Genomic DNA, 10,311 nt, shown 5'->3' with positions numbered 1-10,311 from the left:
ATCATATAAAACAGAAGTTTATAATATAGTAACACTCTTAAAGGGGCAAATTAGTATGCATTTTTCTAGCTGTTTTATACTTATATACTCATAAGAATTTGAATTGTTTCTTTACATATTAGTATTACTTGTATTTGAGTATGTTTATATGATGGTATTGCTAGTTTTACAATACAGATCAATACTTCATCTGAGAATCCATCAATTAAAAAAAATGTTAAGTGGATTTAACTTGATGAAATTAACTCAGGTGTTTTCAAGTAGGAACAGTACGAATGGTGCGATTTTTGTTATCATTTTGAGGTGGTGGTTGGACTTTTCAACCTGAGGAAACTTTTTTGTTTTCACTAATCACTATTTTCTTGTAAAAACTGAAACAAATTGGGTTTATATTCCCTTTTGACTTTTCGTTTTCATGTGTCGCGGTTTCTTTCATCACGTCCTCTAAACAATGGACGCATCGCCTGGAAGTTAATGTAACCGCGTGCCTTCAGGCACATGAAAGAGACGCGTTCGCGCCAGATTGCTCCTCGGCCATCGATGACGTAAGGCCTCCTGAAACCTCTCTGGAACGCCCATCTTTCAAAATTTCCAGAAGCGCTCTGATTGGCTGCTCGAGGACATGTGACTAACGGTCGCGGGAAGTCCTTTGCCACGCGCGTGATAGGAAGAGGACTGTTCTTGACTCATTCAAACTTTTTTGTAAACATTGGTATGGTTTTATTGCGGAAAGACGTGTTTCTGTGTCGGTGAGCCATCAGCAAGGTGGTGACGGATACCGATACTCAGCCGGACCCGGTAGTTTTTGTGTTTGTTTTTAGTTTGAAGCCAACTTCGGACGTTGCTCTTACGGCGAATACTAGCTAGCTAACGTTAACTAACGTTAGTCCGTGGCCATTTCTCAGCGTTGGATGGGCGTGTAGGAGTTAGTAAACAAGTTAACTTTTTCTGAGATGTTAACGAAGCTTTAAGCGTTTCTCTGTAGTTTCTAGAATCGATACCTTTATTTTAAGGTAGTTAGAAGTTGATTAGCTTTGTGTTTTATTTTTGCGAGAAACGCAACTGTAGCGGGGGTCCAACCGCGTGATTTTCCCGTCGACGCAGCCGGGGTTTAAATCCTGAAAATGTCGAGCTACGGTCGCCACCGACACGGATCCCCCTCCCCGAAATGTCGACCAATTCGTCAAAAATTACAGTTTACATCCAGCGACGGGGAGGACGACCCAATTGAGGACGTTAACAACAGTACCGGAGGAGAGTCTGGCTTCACGGAGATGGATTCCCCGATGCCGGTGCGACGGGACACCGTCGACAAACGGTTGGAAGGGAGCAGCAGCCCCCTGAACCAGTCCGGTGGGGACGACGACGTGGAGCTGTGGGACGAAGATAGTTTCGGGTCCCCGTCTGACCTGCGGTCACCGAGCAGTGTGATCTTTGCCAACTGCTCACCGTCACCGAGGAAAACCTCTCGGCTGTACGGAGGGTCACCGGAGCGGTCCTACGTCCAGGACGACGGGGAAGGGTCCAGCTCCCCGATCCCAGACTGCCCAGACACACCTCCACATAAAACCTTCAGAAAACTCAGACTTTTTGACACACCACACACACCAAAGGTTAGTATTTGTTGATTAAAAAAAAAAGTTCATGAATGTTAATTGTTTTTGGGATCAATTTATTCTCTAAATGTCTCTAAAATATATTAAGCTCTGTATCCTTGAAACACTGAATTGGAAAGAAAACCACAAAACTATACGAACAAATCTGGTCATTTTTTGAGTTCTATGGGATAGCTGGGATAACACAGTTTACCACAGTGACCCAGTTAATGTACAACTGTACTATTGCGTAATGCATAACTCACTACAGTCAGTCTGATGATGTGAGCTGTGGTTTTATGTCTGGGCATGTCTCCATCAGTGAGCCCTGCATTACACAGCACTGCCCTTTAATCAATTTTAAACCTGGATATTCCACACAACTTTATTTCAGAACTACCCATCATATTGTTTGTGCACCAGGCTTATTGGAAATCCTCTTAATCAGATTGTCTCCTTTTAAATAATTTCTCTTGTGAGTTTTTTTTTTCTCTGCTGCTGCTTTCAAGTAACCACTAAATCTGTCTTTTCCAGAGTTTGCTGTCCCGAGCCAGGGGCTCCAGCCTGGGATCCTCCAGCAGGAGAGTCGCCCTGTTCAAGAATGTCGAGCCTTCGGGGAAGTCAATCACCGACAGCAGCAGGAGACAGCAGACCCCTCTGGTCAACTTTAACCCCTTCACCCCCGACTCTCTCCTCATCCAGTCTGCCACACAACAGAGAAACAACAGGAAACGGGCACACTGGAACGAGTATGTTGCCCAGACATTTTCTGTCTGACACAGTTTTCTTGCAAACACCTTTATCTTTAGAGAGGGACCAAAACATCTGTTGTACCTAAAAGATGTGCAGATTGCGGAACTTCAACAGTCAATATTCACACCCCAGTCAGTTGGTGTAAAACGTTTCAGCTTTGTCTTCCCAGTAATGTAGAAGCTGTTTATCTCAAATAGCAGAGCCATGCTGAACAACTGTACCTGTTATCTTGAGTACAGATCGAACCCATTGTTATAATAACCAGAAACGTTAAAGCCGTTAACTAAGGCCAGGGAGTTTGGCTGGGAACCAAGACCTCATGGTTACTGGTGAACTCTGCCATATGCTTGTGAAGCCCCTACTGCTGCCCCCTGCTGTACAGAATGTGAACCAACATCCTCTATTGTCTTTGATCTTTCAGCTCTTGTGGAGAAGACATGGAGGCAAGTGATGGTGAGGGAGAGGAGGAAGTCTTGCCGCCATCGAAGGTAATTAAAAGTTCACGTGATTAGCAGTAGTTACATATGATGCTTATACCTTTACAGTCAGTGATGTTAGACAGTTGACATCAGTTTTTTATTTTTTGCTAGTGGAAAATAATGGATTAACAAAAATGTAAATGTTGAGAATAAATTTATTGTGCAACTCTTCTTCCACCCTCAGAGGATCACCATGATGGAAAGCAACATGATGTCCAGGTACACCACAGAGTTCCTCGAGCTGGAGAAGATCGGCTGTGGGGAGTTTGGTGCTGTGTTCAAGTGCGTGAAAAGACTAGATGGCTGCATCTATGCAATCAAGAGATCAAAGAAGCCTCTGGCAGGATCAGTGGACGAGTGAGTTGAGTTTATAACCATCTGAAAAATGCTTTTTGAGGGTCGTGCCTTCAAGGTTTTTCATCTTATTGTGGGGACTCTCCCTGATGTCCAGTGTCAAACGTGTCAACAGTGTCCAGACCTTAAAATTGTCCAAAAGTGATAATTTAATCAGTTACAAGGCGTAAAACTACCAGCATCTTAATTTTGTGATACCACGTATTTTGTAAGACAAGTTGCACTTTAAGATGATGGAAATGCAGTTTTAACGTAGAAGTTCCCCCTCAGTGTTCAGTATCATGCAGTACAAAATGTGCCAAAAGTCATCCAAGTGCTCTTTAGTGTAAGTGGACTGACAAGTTGTTTACTGGAAAGACTTGAGGCACACTTTGTCCTTCATTTTAACTAGAAAACATCTGTGAGGCATGTCTTAATTAAAACGGTCTGTTCCCCTCCTCCACAGACAGAACGCCTTACGGGAGGTGTATGCCCACGCCGTGCTGGGCCAGCATCCCCACGTGGTGCGTTACTACTCAGCCTGGGCCGAGGACGACCACATGCTCATCCAGAACGAGTACTGCAATGGTGGTACACTGTCCGATGTCATCGCAGAGAACTACAGACGGCTCAGTTACCTGTCAGAGCTGGAACTGAAAGATCTGCTGCTGCAAGTCACACGAGGACTCAAGTACATCCACTCGACTTCTCTGGTACACATGGACATCAAGCCCAGTGAGTACTGAGGGATGTTAAAGCCCTAAATGTAGTAATTGTCAGATTATGATGAAAGGAATTATACAGATAATGCTCTGGAAAGCTTGAGTCTAATGTTTTCTGATCAGAAAATAAGTATTAACGTCTTTTCCCAGGCAACATCTTTATTTCACGGAAGTCTGTAGCCAGCTGTGATGAATGTGATGAGGATGATGGACTGACCACCAGTGCTATTTACAAAATAGGTAAACTGCCTCCTCCGTTCTTTTTCTTTTAAGTCTGTTGTTCCTTTTACTGATGTTTTCAAACTGTACTCGGTGTAAAATGGTCAACTTCGTGGCTTAAATTTGTTCGGTATGTTCTCCCTCTCCAGGTGATCTTGGTCATGTGACAAGAGTGAACAATCCACAGGTGGAGGAAGGTGACAGCAGATACCTGGCCAATGAAGTTTTACAAGAGGTTTGTCATCTTACTTACAAGCTGCCTCTTTTTTTTTTTTTTTTAAATAACAAGCTTCACTGAGGTCTTAATATTTTCCCTCGTTGCTTTGGTTTTCCTCGTAGGACTACAGTAACTTGACGAAGGCGGACATCTTTGCTCTGGCTCTGACTGTCATCAACGCTTCAGGGGCCGAGCCTCTTCCCACAAATGGAGACAAATGGCATGAGATCCGACGGGGCAAGCTTCCTGCCATCCCTCAAGTGCTTTCTCCAGAGTTCCTCAGTCTACTCAAGGTAATCGTCAATCTCTGTCCTCTATTTCTTTCCTTCTGTTGAATGCGAGCAGCTACATGAGGACCGTAGTTGTCCTGTTTTATTCACCAAGGATATCAAGGGAGACCATCTGGCCTTTTTGGATTGCGCAGTGCACATTGAAGATGACAGGAGCCTCAACATTGAAGTATACAGAAAATCCACACACATAAATCAATGTTTGCTCTTTGATTTTCATCACCCTTTGGAGAACAAGCTGGGGGTTATCAGAACCCGACAACATGAGCTCAGAACGTGTCCACGAGGACAGAAGGCAAGGATAAGGAACAGAGACACATCAGGGAAGTACTCAGAGTGTGTGGCAACTTAAACTGGGTGTCATCGAGACTGCAAAAAAACCCAAGAAAGAGAAAAAAAGCATGTGTCATCCCTTACATTGCAGGATTATCTGAAAAACTCAGGAGGATTTTCGACAAACACAACATCCCTGTTCACTTCTCAAGTCCTGTGACACCCTGAGGCAGAAGCTCGTCCACCTGAAGCACAAAACACTCAACAACAACATCAACAACAGAGTAATGGGGACCTCAAAGACAAGGGACATTATTTTAGGACAATAATATACATATATTGACCAGGGAAGACTGATGGGTTGAAAGACAAGTTAAAGAAGCTGTCCATGTCAAAGTGGAAAGACCATCACAGAGGAGGTGGTCTAAGACAGCACTTATCATCCACTTAAAATGCAGTCCACTGATAACGGTACTCACGTGGCTCTAACGACTCACAGGATAGCTGAGAGGAGCTGTGATCCTGCAAGAGGACAAATGTCTGGGAATCCCCACCAGCCAGTTAGAACTGAGGACACCTTTTGGATGAGAGCCAAAACATCTTCTTCGAAATGTCACTACAATCTTGATTTAGAAAATATCTCCATAAGAAGAACTGCTAACCAACATCAAATGTTCCTTGTGACACATTAGCCTGAACGAATGGATGTGTGTGTGTGTGTGTGGGGGGGGGGGGTGTTATATATATATATATATATATATATATTTTATTTTATTTTATTTTATTTTATTTTTTTTCTGTATCTGGCTGTTTTGCAGTACATAGACTTCATCAGGCACCAGTTCCAATCTTCTGTAATATTCCTTCATGTTTTTATATCTGCTGTCAAATCACGGCTCAGCAGCCATGTCTCCTCTTTTTAGCCTTCACAGGATGTTTCATGTTTCTGTTCAGTCACTCTAGAAACATTTCTGCACTTTGAATTTTTTAGTGAAATTAAATAACATTGATTTTCATTAATGTGCAACACTCTTTAAAGTGCCACTTCATTCATAATATACGTTCATTTTCATTACAACTATGCACAACATATTTACTGCGCTGTAACTCTAACAAATAAGACGGACTCACCTGCATAAATTACGCAGAAACTGATGATGTCAGAGTCACTTTCCTTGCCTTCTTGACCGCAAACTCAGCAATAAGATCTTTATAATCCAGTTGGATGCAATGTCCTTTTCAACTGATAGCAGGGCAAACCCACACAGTCTGTCCTGTGACATGGTGGTGCGCAAATAGTTTAATTAGTTTCAAGTTTGAAAAGCTTCGCTCATTCGATGCCACTGTTACTGAAAAAGTCAGTAAGATCCTGAGTGCAACCTCACAGTTACAGAAAGTTCCTTCAATCCCTTTGAGGTATCGAAGTGTTTTAAATGCTGTAGTTGTTCCCTTTGGGATTATCTCTCGAAGTATCCTTAACTTCGCGAAGATGTCCGGTGCATTTATATTCTGAGATTTGGACGTGCTCAGACGTGCTTCAGTGAAGCCCAATGACATAGCCACAATGAAAAACCCAGTTAATTTGTTTTTCATTTGTTTGTTTTTAATGTGACCTTGACAGAGACAGACAAAATCATATACAACTAATATTTTTATTAAAAAATTAAATTAAAAAAAAAAAAAGCAGCAGGATTGCAGGCCCCCTAGTGCCGTGAGGTCCTGTGTGGTTGCACAGTTCGCACAGTCCATGCAATGGCTCTGCCCCTGGAGGCACATAACTCCCGTTTGGCCAGAGATGTTTAACAACACGCTTTTTAAGCAGCTTTTCCTGTTTTGACTGAATCTCCTCTTTTGCCTTTCAGCTGATGATCCATCCGGATCCAAGCAGACGGCCATCAACATCTGACCTCATCAAGCACCCAGTGCTGCTCACTGCTGCCAGAATGAGCGCCGACCAGCTCAGAGTCGAGCTCAACGCAGAGAAGTTCAAGAACGCGCTGCTCCAGAAGTAAGTTCACAACAGCTCAGGCCAAAAAACCTCTGAATATTTTCATCTGAATATCTTAGGTAGGACGAAAGAAGCGATTTGAAGACGACACCTTTTACTTTGGGGAATTATAATCAGCTGCTTTTTTTCCCCACAATTGTATTTTAAACCACCGATAGAAAAAATAATCTGCAGATTAGAACTGCAACAATTAAGACGATTATTTACCGGACCCGCTTTTTTACAGTAGAAGTTTAATCTTTAGTGAAATGAATCGCCCTACTTCAGTCAGAGAAACTAATGCTGGCATTAACCTTTCTGTCAGTGTCTTAACTGTACCTTTAATGGTCCTCAGGGAGCTGAAGAAGGCCCAGCTGGCTCGGGCTGCAGCAGAGGAGAAGGTTTTGTCCACTGACAGGATCCTGACCCGCTCCACAGTCCAGTCGAACCCCAGAACCTCCAGACTCATCGGCAAGAAGATGAATCGATCGGTCAGCCTCACCATCTACTGAGACTTTAATCCACCCTGACAGGAAGTGAAACACAAAGGCTCATGGACCTTTCAATCAGAGACAGCCTCTCTCGTTTGTTCCTTGTCGGTTGTGGTGTTGGGCTCTTCCGCCACGTCGAGTCTGTACTGTTACCACATCGATCTGGAATTCATCTCGATAGACTCTCTTTGCCGACATAGTTCAGTCCTTTTTTTCTGATGGACTTCTTTGGAACAAGCTGTCATTCCTCAAAGGTAGTTCCTCTACCTTTCACACTCTGTCATTCCTTAAGTTTGCATAGACGTCAGGCTCTCTCTCCGTTTCTGTCCTTGCACTTCCTTCGACAAAGCCGAAGCCTGTTGGCAGCGGACCGAAGCCACAGTGAAGCTCTCTGTGAATGTACTTGCCGTAGCCGTGCGCACCTTACTGCCTGTCAAATGCCTTGATGCTGGGTACCGGAGGGTCTGAGAGCTGACGATTTGTGTTTGTAACGGAGCACTTTGGAGGCAACACGTGGGATTTGCCACTTTTTTTTTTTTTTGTTTGTTAAGAAAAAAGAGAAAACCTGCTGCTATTGATGTTTTGTGAGTATCAGGGTTTGGCCAGTTTTGGTTGGATCATTCTGGAGGTCATTGGCTCTTATTTTCAAGTAGGAGGAGTCATTTTTCTGGTCAGACGGAAGCTGGATCATGCCGTTATTGTTTGAGGAAAATCATCCAGCTGGTTTGAAGTACCAAAACCAGGGAGGTAGCTCATTAACTGTGAGGTTAGGATTGATCCGTAGTGTTTTAATTTCCGCCGCTGATTGGTGCTGCCAACCCTGCCTGTAGCATTAGAACAATCATTGTCCCGTTCTTTGGATTTTCATGTGTTCTGTTTTCTTACAAGGCTCATCTTCAATTACTGTTTCAAAGTATTCTTCATGTTTTTGTTCTTGTAACCTCTAACACAGACCCCCCCCCCCCCCCCCGCTGTTGTAACCTGTACATATGTTCTTTTAATAAATTCTCACCATCCACACTCGTTCTGCTCAGTGTGGTGTTGTGACATAGAGGGAACTTCCCCTCAAATACTGTAAATCTGTCAGATTATAGTATTTGGAGTTGTAGTTGTCATAACACAGCCGTGGGTTCGCCGTTTCCCACATCTGAAACATTGCTCTGAGGCTGGTTTCCTCCCAGCTTTGGCTAATATGATGTGGTAAAGGTAGCACCCACATGCAGTGTTTAAATACTCGTTGTGAAGGTGCCTGAAATGACATGACAAGGTGAGTATTCTGGTTATTTATGCACAGCTGTAATTATCATAGATGAAATTCATGAAGTGCCAAACAAACATGAATATCTTATAGTTCTAATTTATTTGTTTCAATTTTGTTGGTTGGACAAAACAAGCAAATTCAAGGGATTAGAAATTGTCGTTTTTTATTTTCAAATTTTCTGATTTTACGGTCTGAGAGTTAAGAGATTCATTAAAAAAGGTAACGATATATCAGTGAGATAAATCATTTGCAGCTCCAATAATTTCCAATCAGTTTATGGTGTATTAGTTTCATGAAGTGTATTCCAACTGGAAATGTATTGAACTGCAGTTACAGCAGATATATTTAGTTACATGTAAGTAAGTAACTAAAGTTGTCAGGAAAATGTAGTGGAGTAAAAAGTACAATATTTCCCTCTGAACTGTCAGCCCTCTCTGACATATCACGTTTATATGAGGAGAAAACACTGAAGTAACTCAACTCTGTACGTAGGTGTAGTACTTGAGTAAATGTACGTAGTTGCATTATACCACAGATGAATAATCTGCCCAAGCATTGTTATGCTGACACAATTGTTAAATTCATTATTTGTGAAACATTATCCAGTCACACGTCATCCCATCAATGTTTGTAGCTCTTGAGATCAGTGTATCAGTATCCAAGTGAAACTAAAATCGATAAATATGTAATCAATAAACCAGAGTTTTTCAATGACTTTGTTTGAAGAAAAAATCTTTTAAGATTTGTTTTGTTCCTTAATGAAAGGAAGAACAAGAGGTAACATCAGTGCTGGAAGTGCTCATTTACTTTAGTACCACACTATAGAAATACTGTTACAAGTAAAAGTCATGTACTCATCTTTTTACTTCATTAACTGCAAAAATATTAGCACTAGTGCTGTCAGTCGATTAAAATATTTAATCGCGATTAATCTCATGAATGTCATAGTTAACTCGCGATTAATCGCAAATTAATCACACATTTTTATCTATTCTAAATGTCCCATTAATTATCATTTTAATACTGTTATCAACATGGAAAAGTGGATAGGCTTGCTTTATGCAAATGTTTTTATTGAAAACAATGTGTAGTGTTTTATTTCACACTAACATTCTCACTTTGAGCAGTCATTCACATTTGAATGAATCAAATCTCACACAATTTAACACTGTCAATAAACAGATGACAAAAAATAAATACGTGGTTACAAAAAAGCCCCTTCAACAACCCTTTCTAAGGGATCAAAACGGTGATCCAAGATAAAGTTACAAAGTGCACATCATTGTAAACTAGGACTCAGGCTATAGAGCAGTTAAACCATGGCTTAAACTTTCCTTTCTTCAGTTTCCTTTGAACATACAAGCAGTCAGACTGTGATGCTCTTCAGTTTATTCACCAGAGGCTGATCAATGCAGCCTCTTATTTCTCTCCAGAAAGAATGAACATTACTTGGCTATGGCTGCAGTAAGCTTGTTCTTAATTTACCAAACCAAAAAGTGGAGTTGGCAACGCCAGACCACAAGATTGAATGTATATTATGTTTACAACCATTTGATGTGCTATTACTATGTATCACTACTAGGGTACACGTAAGCACTATGCTGAGTCAAATAGACAGTTAAATGCAGGTGAATGTTACCAGTTAGTGAATTTAAATTTATCTCCCCAGTGTTTGATATGTTTTGCTCCAG

At 41.7% G+C, this 10,311-nt stretch overlaps 1 protein-coding gene across 1 annotated transcript; it reads left to right on the top strand.

The window, feature by feature from the left end:
* Window positions 1-983: 983 nt before the first annotated feature.
* On the top strand, window positions 984-8,310 carry wee1 (WEE1 G2 checkpoint kinase). The gene is made up of 10 exons (XM_070972371.1): window positions 984-1,613; window positions 2,130-2,344; window positions 2,770-2,836; window positions 3,012-3,184; window positions 3,627-3,895; window positions 4,033-4,122; window positions 4,251-4,336; window positions 4,441-4,611; window positions 6,744-6,889; window positions 7,224-8,310. The coding sequence occupies exons 1-10, from the start codon at window positions 1,125-1,127 to the stop codon at window positions 7,378-7,380; spliced, it is 1,863 nt and encodes a 620-aa protein (XP_070828472.1). The 5' UTR covers window positions 984-1,124; the 3' UTR covers window positions 7,381-8,310.
* The last annotated feature ends 2,001 nt before the right edge of the window (window positions 8,311-10,311 follow it).

The sequence above is a fragment of the Chaetodon trifascialis genome, chromosome 10 (genome assembly GCF_039877785.1).
Source record: "Chaetodon trifascialis isolate fChaTrf1 chromosome 10, fChaTrf1.hap1, whole genome shotgun sequence".
NCBI lineage: Eukaryota > Metazoa > Chordata > Actinopteri > Chaetodontiformes > Chaetodontidae > Chaetodon > Chaetodon trifascialis.
This window is presented reverse-complemented; position numbering and strand designations above follow the sequence as displayed.

Coding starts and splice junctions, on each gene's coding strand:
- wee1 (XM_070972371.1), top strand. CDS start 1,125: ATGTCGAGCTACGGTCGCCACCGACACGGATCCCCCTCCCCGAAATGT. Junction 2,837..3,011: donor AAGTCTTGCCGCCATCGAAG/GTAATTAAAAGT, acceptor TTCCACCCTCAG/AGGATCACCATGATGGAAAG. Junction 4,612..6,743: donor AGTTCCTCAGTCTACTCAAG/GTAATCGTCAAT, acceptor TTTGCCTTTCAG/CTGATGATCCATCCGGATCC.